Genomic DNA, 19,580 nt, shown 5'->3' on the forward strand with positions numbered 1-19,580 from the left:
CCTTTTCCTGAAAAGGGATTTATTTTGTTTTAGTTGAAACAGGAGAATAGGTTTGTCTTGAAGAAGTTATTGATTCATCAACCTGAATGTTGGACTTAGTGTGGCGTGCGTTTATCCGCGTTTCATCCAGGTTTCATAACATCCGTTATGCAATACGAGGAGACTGGTCTACTGCGCCGAAGGGAAGCAAAGACCAAAAAAACGAAGAAGAAAAGAAAAAATTCGTCGCGTTGTCACAGCATATGTAACAATCAGAAATATCACTTCGCTTGGCGGGAGAAGTTCGCGCATATCCGTCGCGTTCATGAGTCCGCCATTTTGGGAAGTGACAGAGTTTCTCATTCTGCTTTTGGCTTTGCTCTTGTTAGGTCGTATATGTTACCTGTGTTCTGTGCGTATCGTGAATTTTAACTTTTAACATAATGGAAAAACTGATAGGTGGGCTAGAATTTGGGCAATGGCTTGTGAAGGAGACGATTTAACTGATAAACCTGAAAGACTACATAGGCCCTATGTAGTCATCAAACATGATATCCCCTATGTCATAGGGGATATCATGTTTGATGAGGACATTTTGAAACTAACTACTTTTTGAATGACCTCAGAAACAGACTTCAGCCGAATGTTATGTCTATAATATTTCCCACATAAGGAATTGCACAAATGACATTGTCAATGTATTTCTGTAAAAAAGGAATTTCAAAACTCAGTTTAGGAAGTATGTTTTCAAAAAGATCCTCTATTACGTATAATAGGAGAAATTGGAGCTCCCATTGATGTACCAAGAATTTGTTAATAGTATTTACCTTCGAAAGAGAAATAATTTGAGTTGAAGATGAAATCAATTATTTCAATAATTTATTTTTGTGTTATTGAACATATTTTATTTTGCTATATAATAGCTTACGCAGGCTATTGTTATTAACGCTCTCGATAATTATTATCGCTTGACAAAGCTATTGTATAGCGAAACACATCTCGTGGTTTTTGTAAACCCTTTATAGTGAAAATCATACAATAAACTGTATTAATGAGTGCAATTAGAATTGTATTCAAGGTTTTTCTGTAGAGTCAATTTCAAGAACCGTTTCTGAATTACCTCTAATGGATTGAGATGAGTTTAAAGCGCACTACCCCAAACTATAATACTGTAGCGGATATGACTTTCTACGAGGGCGAAGTAGATTACTTTCATTTCTTCGATAGGTAAGTAAGTGTTTAGATATTAAATTTATATCGAATGATTTGGAATATTCTAGTCACATATCTTATATGATAATCCCATTTAAGGTGTGTGTGTCTAGATATATTCCTAGGTATTTTGTCACAGCTACAGAGTTTACTTTCAATATTTTTCCATCTATATTTATTTCTAGTTGATAAAAAAGAGGGAAATTGGTAACGATGTTTTTGTCCCCACTTCTCTGTAAGGGAATAACAACTGAATTTCTGAAAGAAGTTGGCCATGTTGTCTTGACTGACCAATATGTAAAATATGGTAAGTCGATAACTCCCTCATTCGCAGTTCTATCTATTGTACCACAAGGATCTCATTTAGGACTGTTACTTTTCAACCTATTTGTAAATGACTTGAATGGTATTATTCTCTCTATTGAATTTCTTCTCTTTGCTGATGATCTGATGATGTTCAAAGTTATTCATGTCTCATAGGGTACTGAATTATTATTATATAATTCATTTGTTCGCTGGTGTGATATAAATTTATTGCAATTGAATATAAACAAATGTCATAGATTATTTTTTTCTAAACGAAACCATCAAGCAATCAGAACTGGAAACAAAAAAAAATAATCAAAGACTTGAAAATAACTCTTGACCCAAAAATGTCATTCAAACCCCACATTGCAAATGTCACTTCTAGAGCACCTAAAATGTAAAGTTTCAGTCATATATTGTTAACTGTTAAATCAAAAATCGAATACAAATCCTCAATTTGGTGCCTCCCGTATAATGTGGATTTTGATATGCTTGAAAGTGTCCAAAACAATTCTTTCGGGTACTCTGTAAACAAACTAGGATATCACATTGGTGAATATAACCATAAAATTATATTGGACATTCTCAACTTGAATGCTGTGGCTGATAGAAGATAAGAATTCCCAAAATAATCGATGGTAGCATTAATTTTCCGGAACTTTCATCATACTATGGCCAGAATGAGTCTATAGGTAGAATTTTGAGACTTAAGAACACTAATCGTTCAAAAATAGTGTGAAAATATTGTAATTGTTAGGAATCACACGTTAAAAGGTAACACCTCGTTAATCCTTAGCTCGCACAAGTTTCAACTTCTGAGGGTTGTTGTTCGTAGGGGTGCGATAGCTGGTTAACGGAAAAACAGATTTCAAACAGATTTATTTTAAACAGTTTGGTTTATTTTTGCCTTTTTTTATATTTTATCCTTACATCTAGCTGATAGTTATACCTACATCTAGCTAATAGTTATGGTACATATGTGTGGATTTGTTAATTATTTTGTAAAAAAAGACAATGTCATAAATAATTTTTTTTTTGAGGACTATTAAAAAGCGATCGTTTTCGACTCGACACACTTCACTTTCACAAGTAATGGCCACATTTCTTTCTCGTTGAATAAAATATTATTAAATACTATATTAGTTGAATTTTTTCAATCACCCAAACCTTTTCGGAGACTTGGCCTTTTGAATTAACCATTTTATTGGCCAAATTCAATTATCCAGATATTTGGTTATCCGGACTAACGTTGATTCCAATTGATCCGGATGACTGGAGTTCTCTACTGTAGTCCGTAATCTCCACGTAACATGAAATATTTGACAGACTTAGGTTAGGTTCTCAAATTTTCAAATACTTATATTAGGAGTGTAAAAAATACTAAAATTAAGACATGAAATTTTTATTTGCATACCACAAAAATACATATTGCATAAAACTGATTGTAATAATAAATAATGATAACAGGAAATGAGTGTTTATTGAAAGAACTTTAAACAATATTTTTATAAAATAACAAACCTAATTTATACTAAACATACTCCCACAAAAAATGACCTAGAGAAAACATTTTCTTACAAGTATTTATAAAAACCGTTCCTGAAGAAATATAAATTTGATATATTCTAAGTTATAAGCAGTAACCTAAAGTGATAAGAAAAAATTCTTAATTACATTAAAAGGGGTACATTTTCAGGAGAGATTAATTTTCGAGATCAGTGTTTTCCAGATTGGTGCTGAAGAGGCAATAAGGCAAGTGTCTTATTCCAAAACATTTTTGTCCACCATTGGGGGATGACAGTGTTCCATGTAAGTGAAAACATCCATAACGTATTCAAGAAACACTCCTGAAGAAGCTAGTATATAGCAAAACAGGGGTTGCGTTTTTGTAAAACTGTTTAGTGAAAATCTCACAATAAATTGTTTCTTAAATATTCTTTCACATAGTATATCGTTTGAACTATACCTGATTCGATTTCATAACGAATATTTGGAGTATACACTGAATAAGAAATAGTGTTTTTTTCTATAGTTCCATGTTCATAAAAGTAGTTGTTGCAAAAATTTTTTTTTCACGTAATTCAATGTTTATATGAAAGTAGTTGTTTTGAGAAGGCTTTTTTTCTTCCAGTTTGTGTCTGAAAGTTGCTTCTTTGCAGGATCTACACATCTTTATGAGAGTTTATTTTGAAATTAATTGTTTTCTTTCTTTTTTGAAAGTTTCCCACATTTTTCTGTATATAGATGAAGAAGTAGAAAGGCAAAAATCTTTCTTTTCCAATTTCTTGATGTACAGTATATTTTACCAATCAATAGTTAGGCGACAGGCTGATGTAAATTTTCCCAATTTCGTGTTATACTGCTTTTTACATCTACAAACATGAGGTAATAAAGGCAGTGTAAGAATTTGCAAATGTGAAATTAACTATTTTTAGATATGAAGTTCTTAAGATAAACCCCATAATTCAACTGTTGTATAATGAATTATATCTGCCCCAAATAATAAGATAACTCAATTTATAATTCACACGTTTAAACAAATCACTTAAGAAAAACTTTTTGATACATTTACCGAGAGCTTAGTAGTCTACCTTGCTACTAAATTCCATGAATTTTTATGTGACAAGTAAATATGTAACATCAACGTGACGTTATTTAGACCTGGTACTCTAATTTAGATGAAGTTCTCGAAAAAATATGGAAATTAGGAATTCATCAATAGCATGGTACATAATGTGATAAAAAGCCATCTTACTTATAGAGTGAATTTCGGGTAATCCAAGTAAAGTTTTTATTTAACATATATTAAATTGATTTACCAACTTCGAATGTGGGAAAAATTAACTCATTTGCTCATGATATTGTCATTTTGTAGCAAGCAGAGAACCGGTCAAGACATGAAACAATTAGTAATTCAATAAATGTATACTTTATTGCTGAAAGAACGTGCCATCATTGAATTAAAAGTTTTTTGTGAAAGTTTATAAGTGTTATAGAGAAACAGCACTCCCATTCACGCCGGTTGGAGGCCGGGGGACCGGATGTCCACGTGGAGACAGGATTTTAACAAATAAATGTGTTAATTATGTGAAAAAGTTTGGAAGTCTCCAATATAATATATAATAAATATATATAATAATATATAATAAAAAATTTAGACAAAAAAGGGGTGGCAGCATTGCTGCGTGCAAGACAGCGGCGCCCCCTTGAATCGAGCTGGCTAAATGCGCCTATATGGAAGCAAAGGCCAAGAACTTTAAGTGAAGTGAAGTGGATAAAAATTAAAAATTAGGAATTCCTCCTTGAAAACATATTCTCTGTATTCAAAGATAATGGCATCCGATAATTGTGGAAGAATTATTAAGAGAGAGCTTGAATCTGTTGGGAATGAAGTGGTTTTTGAAACAATTTTCGTGAAATGTGAATCTGGAAATTATGATATTTTTGGTAGTGAAACGGTTACCCATAACCTCGAAGAAAAATGTGATATAGATCAGATTAAAAGTGAAAATGTCATTGATGTTTACCATGAACCCAAATCAGAACAATCTATAGAAGAAATAAGTGAAGGCCCTCAAAATAAGTTCCTTGATATACAGGGTAAGATATGACTCATGATTCAAAACCCCCACTTTGCTTCACCACAGGTACTGTAGTCTGATGAAGTTTTTTTTGAATTCAGTAATTTCATCTCCAGCGATTCAGATCCAACGTGAATCGCTACTTTCTCACAGACATTTTCCTGTAGTGCTTGTGTTTTACACAACACAACAAGACCTAACATTCAATATATTAAACAAAACAATACACACTCCTAGAAACAATAAACCTAGAGAAGATCCAACACAAGGAATAGTACTTATCAAGTTTTTAAGTTAGTGTTGACTTGGGTGTCACACCAATAGGTGGTTCCACTTATGTTTTGCTTGCGTTTACGCAGTTATTTTTATTAAGTACTTTTCTTGGTTATTCACATTTTGTCTTCAGTCGAGGACCGCCTACCCGGTACTGACGATGCCCAATAGGCTGAAACAGCTGTCTACTGGTGGATCTTACCGGTGGCAGATATAAAACTGTATCAAACTTGCTAATGATGTTAATATGTCTTGTTATTGGGATTTATTCCTGTTAAGATATTAAACATTTTTTTTATTCAAAAAGTTCGTAAGATGTTCAATCATAGCATACCTGTTCGATTATTTTTTATATTACAGAGGGTACTGATTGTGGTCTGCAGTTTTCGATATTTTCAGGTCATCCTTTCTTCAAAATTGTAGTGATTATAGACGTTTTCAGTCTAGATGGTAATTTTTCTTCTGCTAATGATGAGTTCATAATATGTGCCAATGGTTCAAGTTAGTGAGGTCCTATCTTTTTAGAGGTTATAAATGTAAACTATTCGGATAGTAGAACCCCATATGGATTAAATCGGCAGTAAAAAAGTAAAAGGCGAATCTTTTTTTAGACAAATGATTTTGTTTTTTTTGTTCGTTCATCAGTAATTTTTTCACAGATTCTGGGATCGTTTTTATCAAAACAGAAGAGGAAACAGCCAATGAAAAGAAGTCATCAGCGTTATGTCAAAAGAAGTTTGGTACTGCAAATGACCATATTGTGAAACTTGAGAAGGTACATACAACAGAGAGGCCCAATGAACATACTCATGCAGGGGAGAAATCATTTCAGTGTAAAATATGTCTAAAGTCATTCGGTAGAAAAAGTAATTTAAAAGTCCATGAAAGAATTCATACTGGTGAAAAACCATTTCAGTGCAAAATCTGCTTGAAACTGTTTGCTGATCAGAGTAATTTGAAGGCACATGAAAGAATTCATACTGGGATAAAATCATTTCAATGTACAATTTGCCAAAAGTCATTTGTTCACAATAAAACTTTCAAAATTCATGAAAAAATACATACTGGAATAAAACCATATCAGTGCAAAATCTGCTTGAAGTCATTCACTCGAAGTAATTGTTGTAGATTCCATGAGAAAACTCACAGTGAAGAAAAATCATTTCAATGTAAAATCTGCCAAAAGTCATTTACTCACAATAGGTACTTGAAAATCCATGAAAGGACACATACTGGAATAAAACCATTTCAGTGCAAAATCTGCTTGAAGTCATTCACTCAAGGTGGTAGTTTGAAAACGCATGAAAGGACTCATACTGGTGAAAAGCCATTTCGGTGTAAAATCTGCTCGAAGTCATTTTTTCAGAGTACTAATTTGAAATCTCATGAAAGAACCCATACTGGTGAAAAGCCATTTCGGTGTAAAATCTGTTCGAAGTCATTTTTTCAGAGTACTAATTTGAAATCTCATGAAAGAACCCATACTGGTGAAAAGCCATTTCAGTGTAAAATCTGCTCAAAGTCATTTTTTCAGAGTACTAATTTGAAATCTCATGAAAGAACCCATACTGGTGGATAGCCATTTCAGTGTACAATCTGCTTGAAGTCTTTTATTCATAATAGTAGTTTGAAAACACATGAAAGAACTCATACTGGAAAAAAATCATTTCGGTGTAAAATCATTTACTACAAAGATCATGTATGACAAATCTTGTATGTTTAAATCAATATCTCTGTACGAACCTAGACAAGAAAAACAAGTCGATGTTGTTTATTTAGACTTTCAAAAAGCCTTCGATCAAATAGACCATTACGTTCTTCTCAGCAAATTGACAAAATTGGGATTCTTTAACCAACTGCTCACTTTAATTGAATCATATCTAATTAACAGAAAACAATTAGTTGAATATGAATCTTTCAAATCGGCCCACTACGTAGTTACATCTGGGTACCACAAGGTTCCAATCTTGGGCCTCTATTATTTTTAATTTTTATTAATGACTTGGCAACCTCTGAATATTCCTATTGCAGACGACCTGAGGCTATATTATTGAACCTAACCAAGTCAACAAAAATGTTGGGTGTTATTTTTGATGACAAACTTCAATGGAGGACACATATTGACCACTTATGTAATAAACTTAGAAAAGCCTGTTATTCTCTTAGGTTTCTATCGCACCATTGTGGTCAAAGTATTTTATTAACTGTCTATTACGCAAACTTCAATTCGCATCTTAGATATGGCATCCTTAACTGGGGCACATCCTCTACCGTCTTTCGTGTGTTTTTTATACAAAAGTATGCTATTAGGATCATTGCTAAGTTGGGCTATAGAGATTCTTGTAGAGAAACTTTTCAGAATTTGAAAATATTAACGCTAGCAGGAGTATACATAATGGAAGCTTGCACATATATCTATCGAAATAGAAACACTTTAACTGCTAACAGAGCCTATCATAATCACTCTACTCGGAATGCCCACTTATTATTATCTAGTCAACATCGCACTGCTCTTCTCCAAAGAAGTTTTGAGTTTCAAGGCTGCAAACTTTTTAATAAACTCCCCGACAATATCAGAAATTCTGAAAATGTACACATTTTTAAATCAAGACTGAAGCAACTTCTTCTGTCAAAGAACTGCTACAGTATTGATGACTTTTATTTGTAATCCAATACTATATGTGTGTATAGAAAACAATTATCTATTATTATATTTATGTGGTATACATCGTGTATGTTGTATATATGCGTATATATATATATATATATATATATATATATATATATATATATATATATATATATATATATATACATATGTGTGTGTATGTGTACATATGTGTATATGTGTGTGTGTATGTGTATATATATATATATGTGTATATATAGATATAATTTATTTTATTTTTTACACATTTTTTTAATTTATAACTTTGTGACATTATCTATTTCGTATAGTTTTATTTCTTTTCAATATTGTACATTGACGTTTTCCTCTTTTTCATTTGTACTTCTACTCTTGTGGTTATACAAATCAATCTGAGTAAATAAAGAGATTATTATTATTATTATTATTATAAAATCGACGACATTACTGACTGCCAAAGTGTACAATATGAATTAGATGTAATCAAACTTTGGTGTAATGATAATCGTCTACAACTGAACGTATCCAAATGCAAAATAATATCATTTACAACAAAAAAGCGAACTTTAATGTACGATTATTCAATCAACAAATCTACAATCAACCGCGTACATGAGATAAAAGATCTTGGTATAACATACGACAGTAAATTAACATTTACAACACATATAAGGAATATGACTGCTGATGCAAATAGGATGCTTGGATTCATTCACAGATATGGCAAGAACTTCAAAAGTATTGCCACCTCAAAATTACTATATTTTGCGTATGCCAGATCTAAGTTAGAGTATGGCTCTTTGTTATGGAATCCGGTTTACGACTACCAAAAAACATCAATTGAGAGCGTACAAAGGAAGTTCCTAAAATACTAATGTCTAAGAGTTGATGGTTCATACCCCACGAGAGGCATCAATCATAACATATTGTTGACACGATTTGATATGACATCTTTGGAAAATAGGAGAGTTCCTTGGTATAAAATTCCTGCATAAATTACTCAACAACAATATTGACAGTACGGTTCTTTTACCCGAGATCAATTTCTTAGTACCAAGAAGTGAAGGTCGACACAATCTGAAATTCTATTGCGAAGCATCACGCACAAATATTATGCTACGATCACCATTGAATTTTATGTGCAGTAGCTTCAATAAAATCTGTGAACACGGCGATATTCATTTCAACTCTCTGAACACCTTGGTATCTTGTATCCATAATCACTTGTAATAACACTATAAATAACTTTTGTGTCAGTACTGTAACATTGCATGATTTGTAACTTTTTGTTAATGACTCATGACAAGTTTTTGCGTGATTTATTAACAAAAATATATTATGTGTAATATCAATGTGTTGATCTCAGTAATTAGTTCAGTTTTATGGATATGTTTTCTGATAGGTACTACTATAGATTATTTGCAGAAATGGAGTTGATATAAACTATTTTCTCAATTACATAGTCTATTTTATGATATGGAATGCTTAACTAGGATTATTTGTTCTCATATACCCTACGTTATTCTCGTTATCTGTAATGATTGACATCCTGTTCATGGTTTGAAACCTGCATTGTATACGTTTTGTTTGTTTTAATATATTTTTAAAATCTACCTTTGTCTTGTAAATCAGTAGTTGATTGTTGACACAGCTATCCATAGCTAGCCATAGAAAGGTCTCGCAGTTTTGTGGATATGTTTTTTTGATAAGCCTTAGTACGATTTATTCGCAGAAATGGAATTGATACCAAATTTTTTTAAGGACAAACCACAAGCACTACAAGATTAGATATTCTGGTTCATGATATAGAATGCTTAGTTAAGATTATTTGTCCTCATATACCTTAATTTATGCCCGTTATCTGTGATGAATAACATATTGTTCACGGTTTGAAACCAGCATTGTATACGACTTTATTTGTTTTAATATATGTTTTTGAAAACTATATTTGCCTTGTAATTCAGTAGTTGATTGTTAACATCTAGCTAGCCAAAGAAAGGTCTCGCTTGTTTGGAGATAGCCGCTCGGTTTCAAGTGAGTTTCTCTGTGTCCTCGCTTCGACGTTTCGATTACATTCTTCCATCTCCACTCCAGTAACTGCTCCCGTACTGTCATAAAAGAGTGTAACGAACCTTACGTTTTGGTGGCGCGTACACTGATGCAACAGGTATCTTGTCAGCGTGACCACATTTTATTTGAGAAATCTACCTACAGTGTCATTGAAAATCTTCTGAATTCTACTGCAATATATTTGAAGAGCACCAACATAGTGAAAGTTTGAGTTTTTGACCACTAGGTGGCGCTTGTAAAGACAGTTGAATTGCATGACTCAACCTAGAAGGCCTTGGCCACCGTAAAGAAGTGGTGGTGTGGCCTTCTTACGGGATTGGCCAATGGGCGTGGTCTAATACTTGAAATAGCAACTTGCTTTCTAGTTGGTTCTTTGTTGTTAGTTATCTTCTCAGAGTAACAAAAGACATAGAGAGGCCTTTTCCATCCTTACATTGAAGGCAGCATAACTTTGTTTGTTTTTGGCAAGTAAGTTGGACCATAAAACAGTGGCGGTTGGTTTCGTTGATAATCGGAGGGATAGTATATATTTATAATATAAATCATTTCAGGCTAACTTTTTAGATTTTAAAAGCAAAAACAATTCATAGAAGTATTTTGGCTTAGAAGCTGAGAAGATATGGGATTGAGGGGATGGTTTATGAATGGTTGAGTAATTATTTATCAAATAGGAAACAGAAAGTACGTGTGAACGATAATTTCTCATCATATATAAGAAATCACACAGGAGTACCACAAGGTAGTGGTCCCCTATCATTCATTATGTATCTGAATGATATACAATTATTTATAGACTGTGAGTTCAACAACTTATTTGCAGATGATACCTTATTGACCTGTTTGAAAAACAAATCTGTTTTTCAGTTAATCAGCTGTCGCTCCCATACGAACGACAACTCTCAGAAGTTGAGAAACTTGTGCGAGCTAAGGACTAACGAGGTCATACCTTTTAACGTGTGATTCCTAACACGGTGGCAGAATCATCCCAGCTTTAACCAGATAAATTCTCTCGAGAAAAATACTGTACTGGAGTAAATTAAGAAGAAACTGTTGGCAGAATGAATACGGTTTTAGAGAAAGTAGAAAAATATCTGAAAACCAATAAAATGAAACTTAACGTTAAAAAAAGTAAAGCAATGATAATCTCTTGTTGTTAGAAATATAAGTTGTCAACACTGTATTTCTTTTCTATGACATTGATCACGGAACTTATGTTAGGTGTTCTATGACTTTTGTAAATATGTATTTTGAGAGTGTGATATAATAAAATTTATAAAAGGCGATTGTGTTATTAAAAAGTATTCTACTATGGATATATGTTATTCAGAAATACATTAATAATATCAGGTTATGGGCCCAGAGCACGCAGACACTCTGAAGAAACGATCGAAAAATATATTGTGAAATATAAGACAGAAAAACAGTTGTAGGTTAGCCACGCTGAATTTTTTTTGTTAAAGGAAACGAGATTAGTAAATAAAAAAATGAATACAGTCGCAATACCACAGTTAAACTCTGACAACTTCAACAATTGGAGCTTTAGAGTACAAGCAATCCTCGAAGAAAAGCAATTACAAGACACATTGGAGGAGACAGTTGATAACTTCACTGAAGACAAGAAAAAAGAGGAATTTAAATTAGAGATGCGAAAGCCAAGTCCATCTTAGTACAGTGCGTAACAGATAAACACTTAGATATAATTAGACTCGAAAACTGCAAAAGAAATGATGAAGGCACTTGAAGGTGTGTTTCAAAGAAAAAGTGTTTTCACAAAATTAACCCTTAAAAGGCGATTACTGACACTAAAGCACATATGAAATGAAAAACTTGAAGACCACTTTCAAAATTTTGACGCTCTGATACGAGAATTAGAAAGTATGGGATCAAAAGTTGATGAGGAAGACAAAGTGTGTCATCTCCTTTTGACACTAAATGAAGATTACGAGGCTGTCATAACAGCAATTGAAACAATGAATTCAAAGGTAACAATGGAGTTTGTAAAATCTCGATTATTAGATGAAGAACTGAAAGCAAAGACAAAACAGAGAAAAGACAACAGTATTGAAGTATCATTTAAAGCAAACACCCATGTTCCAATATATACTTGCTATTCATGCGGCAAGCAGGGACATAAGTCTTCAGACTGCAGAAACTCAAGTATTAGAGGGGCAGGCAGAAGCCGAAGTGGAGTTTGTAGCAGCGGCTACTTGTGCACAGGACCTTGTAAATCTTACAGGAATTTTAAATGATTTAAAAGTTGACAACAATGCAATACTTTATTGCGACAATAAGAGTTCAATTCTTATGTCTAAGAGTAATGAAAACTCAAAAAGGGCTAAACACATCGATATTAAATACTTTTACTTGAAAGACTTGATTTCTAAAAAGATTATAACAATCGAATATGTATCAACTGACCAAAATTTAGCAGACATGTTAACCAAAGCTTTAGGTACAGATGTTTTTGTAAAGCTTAGAATTAAGTCCAATATAACTTAAGTAATTTTCATTTTGTAAAATTTCAAATTAAGGAGGAGTGTTAGAAATATAAGTTGTCAACACTGTATTTCTTTTCTATGACATTGATCACGGAACTAATGTTAGGTGTTCTATGACTTTTGTAAATATGTTTTTTGAGAGTAATATAATAAAAATTATAAAAGGCGATTGTGTTATTAAATGAGATGAGATATGAAAACTTTATCAGCTTCATTTATAGTAACAATATTTGTAGCTTGGGACTCAAGAGAAGAGTCAGCTTTTGAAATGTTACGGAGATATCTACGAAGAATGTATTTGCTCATTAGTAGAAGGTGCCTGAATGCAAAATTTCACTACTCACTTGCCATTCACCCCCGCTCCTCCGGAGCGGTCCTCAACTTACTGATGGGCAGGAACTTCAACAAGATTGACATCTGACCTACTGCGGTCGAAAGCCAGCCTTTAGATCCTTTTACTTTCTTATCTGGTATTTTATTAATCGTGACTTTACTTGAATGTAATTTATTGCATGGGGACGAATTTCTTTAGAACGCTAACAAGTGTTTCCCAGTGAATCTGAAAAAGAAGTGAATTTGAAATCTGGTTAAGAAGTTTTTATACTTACTGGAGCCGCCTGATTGCGACTCTCAGGGGTGGTCTCTGCTTCTGCTTGGTTGACCTCTTGTGTTTGTCTCTCTCTCTCTCTCGGAATCTTGGGTCTTCCGTGTTGAGTGCTTCGTGTAGATCGCGCAGCGCTGAACTGTTGTGTGATCGAACTCTTTTGAACACGTTTTCTGTGTGTTTTCTCAGATACGCGTCTACGTAGTGGATGTCCAGGTTCCGGTATATGTATCTATTTGGTATGTATCTCGGAGCGTTTACGGCGGCTCGCACGCAACCATTCATGAACATCTGGATACTGCGTCTGTATGTCGCTGCCCCAGGCAGTGCAGGCATACATGATGATTGGGAGTAGTACGGTTTTGATTAGCAGCAGTTTTACGTGGAGTCCCACGTTGCTTTTACGACCTATAATTGGATATAAGTTTTGTCTGGCGGCTCTCGCCAGCCCTATTCTCTGCCGTACGTGTGTCCTGAAAGTTACTCTTCTACCGAGAGTGACTCCCAGGTATTTCGATCCCTTGGTCCACGGAATCTCTTGTCCGTTGAAGGTGACGTTTCCTTCCGGGTGTATCATCCTCCGGGTGAACAGTATTGCCTGACTCTTGTCAGGGTTTATGCTGATCTTCCAAAGGTTGGCCCACTCCTCTAATCTGTCCGCCTGCTGTTGCAAGTATCTGATAACTTGCGCATGGCTAGTTAATATCACCAGTAGAGCTGTGTCGTCCGCGTAGAGTGCCAACTTGTTGTAGTTGTTCTCAGGCTTGGGCACGTCTACTGTGTATACCGAGAAGAGGTGTAGCGAAAGGACTGCACCTTGTGGGACCCCTGCTTTCAGTAATCTCATGGTGGAGAGTTCTTGTCCTACTCTGCAGCGGTATCGACGGACAGCTAGAAAAGATTCGATTATTCTTGCCATTTGTTTCGAGTAGCCAAAATTACTCATTTTGGCTAGTAGTCCGTCGTGCCAAACTCTGTCGAACGCCTTGGAGACGTTTAGGAATATCGCTTCAGTGTGGTATCCTTTGCCGAGGTTGAAACCTTCTGTCGCATGGTCTACTACCCTCAGGACTTGCAGCTCTGTCGAGTGTTCGGATGTGAAACTGTCCATCTGGTAAGATTCCCAGTTATCTGGTTTGGTCTTCTAGTCTTTCCAAGATGACTCGTTTTGCCAATTTACTAATGGAAGGGGTTAGGCTTATTGGTCTATGGTTATCCGGAAATATGTGGTTCTTCTTTGGCTTCGGGATGTGAATGACCGTTGCCTCCTTGAACGGGTGCGGGAAATACTGTAGTCTGAGTACACCGTTGATGATATTCGTCATTGCCGCTATACCCTCACTTGGTAGGGCTTTCAGTGCCCGATTTGGTATCTGATCCAGGCTTGGGGCTTTCCGAGTATCTAGGCACCTCACGATGCCTTTCACTTCCTCGGGTGATGTCGGTGTCAGGGGTTGCGCTTTGTCCCTTCCTTACCGTCGTATCCTTAGTACCGTTTCTTCGACCTGGTTTTCGATGTTTTCTACTTCGTCCGTGAACGAGACATCATTTTCTCTACACTGCCTTTCGAAGTTGTCAGCAAAAGCTTCCGCTTTCTCTTGGTCCGTGTAGACAATTCCTTGCTCGCCGTGTATGGGTGTACATGGTTTCCGGTGTCCCTTCCTAAGAACTTTCTGCATTCTCCATGCAGATTGGTCTTTGGAGTTGAGTTCTTCCAGAAGACGGGTTGTCCATTGTCGGTCTCGAATTGCACGCAGCTCTTGCCGCAGGATTCTGCCGACTTTGTGCATTCTCCTTTTATCCATTGGAGCGCGTGTACGTTTGTATCTTCTCTTCAAAAGTCTTCTGATGAGTTCCATTACTTCCGGTGTAATGTGGTTCTGTAAATTGAAGTGCGCGACTGGGACTTCCCGCGCGCTTATCTCCATAGTTTGGATAATCGCCTGTTGTAGCTGCTTTGAGTCGTGAACGGTGTTCTGGGTTCTGCTCCAGTCGATGATTCTCTATGTCGGATTATCCGATTTCTCTTCGCCTCTCCCTATTGTGAGTAGGGCGAGATTGTGGTCTGATGATCCTTCGTCTAGTACTTCCATCTCCGATGAAGGGATATTTTGCTCTATGGCGATGTCTAGTTTGTCTGGGACTTAGTCTTCTCGCGGGTAGTGCGTTAGAGCTTCGGGAGTGAGTACAGCGATTTTTTTGAATTCTTCTAGCTGCCTGGCTAGTTCTCTACCTCTTTGGTTTCCGTATCTGCAGTTCCAATCACGTGAGTTCGCATTGAAGTCGCCTATGATTATTGTTGGATGATGATCTGGGAGTCTACCGTCTTCTTATATTATTATATTATGCCATTTTCAGTATTCTTCTTCTACTACGATATATATTTAAGGACCAATGAGTGGAAACGCCATAGATCAGAGACAAAAAAATGAAAATAGTACTAGAATTGACTCGAACTTTCTATAGTTATTCTAACGTAACAGAAAACATTGAAAAGTACTAGGAATAGTACAATTGTACTAGCAGAAATAATGCTGGCTCGCGGACATTGCACATACTTCAATAAGGCAACAAGAAACTCAGTTCAAACCTCGTTCCGCTCATTCAGAGAGGCCAACATAATAATATCACATCCCACGATTACACCATTTGAGTGAACCAGAACCCCACTAATGATCCCATATTCCCGAAATTTCGACTTTGAACTCAAAATTAAGAAATTGAAATATTTTCACCTTGTTCGATTGAAGACCTATTCATTTTGTGGAAATTCATCCGGTATTAAAAATATAACTTTTGTCTGATTTCCACTACTAACGAATAAAAATCGTAGTAGAAATTAGAAAATAGCTATTTTCTTCACCCTATATGAAATTTTTTAGGTTCAAGTCGAAATTTCTAGGATGAAGTCGAAATAAAGTCCTAATTTCGAATATTTATAAACAAATTATTGAAAAGTGAACAGTTTATTTTACTTTCTGAATATGCACCTATGCTTTTCATCAAATCGATAGAATAACCGACAAATTTTCGAACGGTATATCAATCAACAGTTGATTGTGAAAGTGTGCCCGTTTGCTTCTGACTTGCTTCGAAATTCAGAGAAAATTACTTTTATTGACACCAGATGCGATAGCAATTTGTATTTCACTCCTCATTATGAACGGTACTTCAAATTTTTTCGTTACCGATACTATCTGCAGAAACTTTCAAAGTCTGAATTTCCAAGAAACAATAAATGAAGATATGTGATCATTCTGCACGTCCGTACTAGTTGGGTTTTGTTGGCATCAATCATATTCCAAATCTATCATTTCCGCCAAAAGTTATTCGCTCTCTCTGTTAGATCTAAATACATCGAGCATAGATAACGAATAACTCTTGGAGGAAATTACTTAATCTGAGTGTCAACAAAACATAGCTTCTCCTCGATGTATTTTGATCGGGCAGGAAATGACAGATCTGGAGTAAAACGCACCCATGGCAGTCTATATTGAATCTAGAACTTTTTTTCTTCCATTCGACTTAGACATTGACACTTTAACACTAATTTATTATGAAATATATATATGAATAATGAAACATGTAGAAAACAACATCTTTAAAATTATCCATCCAGGGGTGCTTCTTATACGAGACAGCAATTTTGGCTGTGCTACCACAAATGAACAAGAAAAGAGAAGTAGAATGACGTTTTCTTTCTGTCTCTCTCTCTATGTTAATGGCTTTTACTTCCTTTATTTGAGGCGCATTTTATTTCTCTTTAAAAAGTGTAGACAAAATTGAATAAAATCAAATAGTTCATCGTTGAAAAGATAATGACTACTGATGATTGTGGAGGAATTATTAAGAGAGAGTTTGAATTTGTAGGGGATGAATTGGAAACAAATATAATGAAATGTGAAACTGAAATGGTGCTTGAACCTGGACAGTATAATATGTTTGGTATTGAAATGGTTACTCATAACCTGGAAGAAAAATATGATATAGATCAGATTAAAAGTGAAAGTGTTATTGATGTTTACCATGAACCCAAATCAGAAAAATATATAGAAGAAATAAGTGATGGCCCTCATAATGAGCTGCTTGATATAAAGGGTGAAGATCTAACTCATTCAAAACAAACCACAGGTACTGTAGTTTGATGAAGGTTTTTTGCATTCAATAATTTTCCAATCATGTTCCATAGATGACCTATTTATTTTGTAGAAATTCATGTTGAATATAGTTACTGAGAATATAGAAATAGTAAATTTTAGTAAACTGAGTTTACTTGAGAATCTTTTAACAAACTGAAACTGGTTGTAACAAATTAAAAACTTGGTAGAAATCAAACAAAAGTTATCTCATTTAATATGATCAGGTGATTTCAATTTTATTGATGAGTTTTGTTTGCTATGATATACACACTGGAATGATAATTCCTATAACTTTTAAAGCTTTTTGATTCCTGTATAAAAAAACCTTCATCGCTTCATCGAATCATCGAATGTATGTAGCCTGCAAAATTGAACATTCACCTTATTTTTTGAAAAACCTCGTATTTTCATTGTTATCCATATTTTGTATATTGAAAAATGGTAAAATATTTATAAAGGTACATTCCTCTGATCTGCATTCCTGTGAGGAGGGTACAACTGTTGATCCGTCTCGATGAAACCAGTTATGAAATTGATGTATATGGTACATGCAGTTGTATACAAAAGGTTATAACTTTGTTGAAAGATTCAGTTTCAATCATTTCCCGATGATGCTAATTTGTCAAAATGCACGCCATGAGAATGCTTTAGTTATAGTGTGTGAAAAAGGCTTTCATTAGATTAATTTTATGCAAGGCATTCCAATTCTACATATCAATCAAAATAGTCAATAATAAGTAACAAAAAATCTCCTTAGGATTAATAATTCATTTTCCCCTTGATTTTTTTTACAATTTATTTTTAAATTTCTAATAAAATTTTAAATTTTTCATTCATGAAACCTCAAGAAAATACTTTGATATATTACTAATTTATTTGATTGGTTTGGATTAAAATAGTTTGTTTAATTATATATTGAAATTTTTATGAACACTAAATAATTTGTATATATAAATATACATTTCCTCATTTCATGAAAAGTTGAAAATTTATGGTATATATAAATTTATGGTCGGTTCCAGTCGCATTACAGAAAACTCAATAACGTTGTTTCACAAACTTTTTAGTGGTTACAAACTAATCGGATAGTAGAGCTTCAAAAGGTTACTCCTTTTTGGGGGGAAAATTCGACAGTAAATAAGTGAAAAAAGAATATTATTTTCAAACAAATGGCTTTTTATAAATTTTGTAATTTTTTCACAGGTTCGGGGTACGTTTTTGTTAAAATAGAGGATGAACTAGACATTGAGAAGAAAGAAAAGAGCTTCAATGATGAGAAGTCATCAGCGTTATGTCAAAAGGACTTTGACATTGCAAACGATCATATTGTGAAACCTTATCAGTGCAAAATCTGCCTGAAGTCATTTATTCAAAATAAAAATTTGAAGTCACATGAAACAACCCATACCGGTGAAAAGCCATTTCAGTGTAAAATCTGCTTGAAGTCATTCACTCAAAGTAGTCATTTGAAAACACATGAAAGAACTCATACTGGAGAGAAATCATTTCAGTGTAAAATCTGCTCAAAACCATTTTCTCAGAGTGCTAATTTGAAATCGCATGAAAGAACCCATACCGGTGAAAAGCCATTCCAGTGTAAAATCTGCTCAAAACCATTTTCTCAGAGTGCTAATTTGAAATCGCATGAAAGAACCCATACCGGTGAAAAGCCATTTCAATGTAAAATCTGCTCCAAGCCATTTATTCAAAATAGTAATCTGAAATTGCATGAAAGAACCCATACCGGTGAAAAGCCATTTCAGTGTAAAATCTGCTCAAAGTCATTTGTTCGGAGTAGCCATTTGAAATCTCATGAAAGAACCCATACTGGTGAAAAACCATTTCAATGCAAAATTTGCTTGAAGTCATTCACTCAAAGTAGTAGTTTGAAAACACATGAAAGAACTCATACTGGAAAAAGATCATTTCAGTGTAAAGTCTGCTTGAAGTCATTTATTCATAGGAGTAATTTGAAAAATCATGAAAAAACACATTCATAATGCTTTTTAATGAGAAAAACCATTTTAGTGTTAAATCTACTTGAAGTCTTCGAAAACTCATGAAAATCAGAAAAAAAATATTTCATTGTGCTAAGTTACCTTTCGATAATTCGTTGAGAAATAAAACTTTGTTTTTTAACGATTGGTATTTTTAGCTAACGTTACTGAAGTTTAGTCCTATAAGAACATTTTCAAACGAATACGTAGTTTACTGTATCCGTTTGAATATGTTCTTATAGGACGAAACTGCAGTAACGTTAGTTACGAACAC

At 34.3% G+C, this 19,580-nt stretch overlaps 3 protein-coding genes across 10 annotated transcripts in view; all 3 read left to right on the top strand.

Annotated features, from left to right (window-relative positions):
• Positions 1-19,580, top strand: part of LOC141483248 (uncharacterized) — a 403,587-nt gene that overhangs the window by 84,537 nt on the left and 299,470 nt on the right. The gene's annotated exons all lie outside the window — the stretch shown is intronic.
• LOC111516638 (uncharacterized) lies at positions 4,717-8,110 on the top strand. Its single transcript, XM_074177736.1, has 2 exons — positions 4,717-5,097; positions 6,011-8,110. The coding sequence occupies exons 1-2, from the start codon at positions 4,830-4,832 to the stop codon at positions 6,928-6,930; spliced, it is 1,188 nt and encodes a 395-aa protein (XP_074033837.1). The 5' UTR covers positions 4,717-4,829; the 3' UTR covers positions 6,931-8,110.
• LOC141483247 (uncharacterized) lies at positions 16,885-19,448 on the top strand. Its single transcript, XM_074177737.1, has 2 exons — positions 16,885-17,301; positions 18,513-19,448. Exons 1-2 carry the CDS (start codon positions 16,989-16,991, stop codon positions 19,307-19,309), a joined length of 1,110 nt encoding a protein of 369 aa, XP_074033838.1. The 5' UTR covers positions 16,885-16,988; the 3' UTR covers positions 19,310-19,448.

The sequence above is a fragment of the Leptinotarsa decemlineata genome, unplaced genomic scaffold (assembly GCF_025532065.1).
Source record: "Leptinotarsa decemlineata unplaced genomic scaffold, Ldec_3_MD MMD2_tig00003192_RagTag_RagTag, whole genome shotgun sequence".
Classification (NCBI taxonomy): domain Eukaryota; kingdom Metazoa; phylum Arthropoda; class Insecta; order Coleoptera; family Chrysomelidae; genus Leptinotarsa; species Leptinotarsa decemlineata.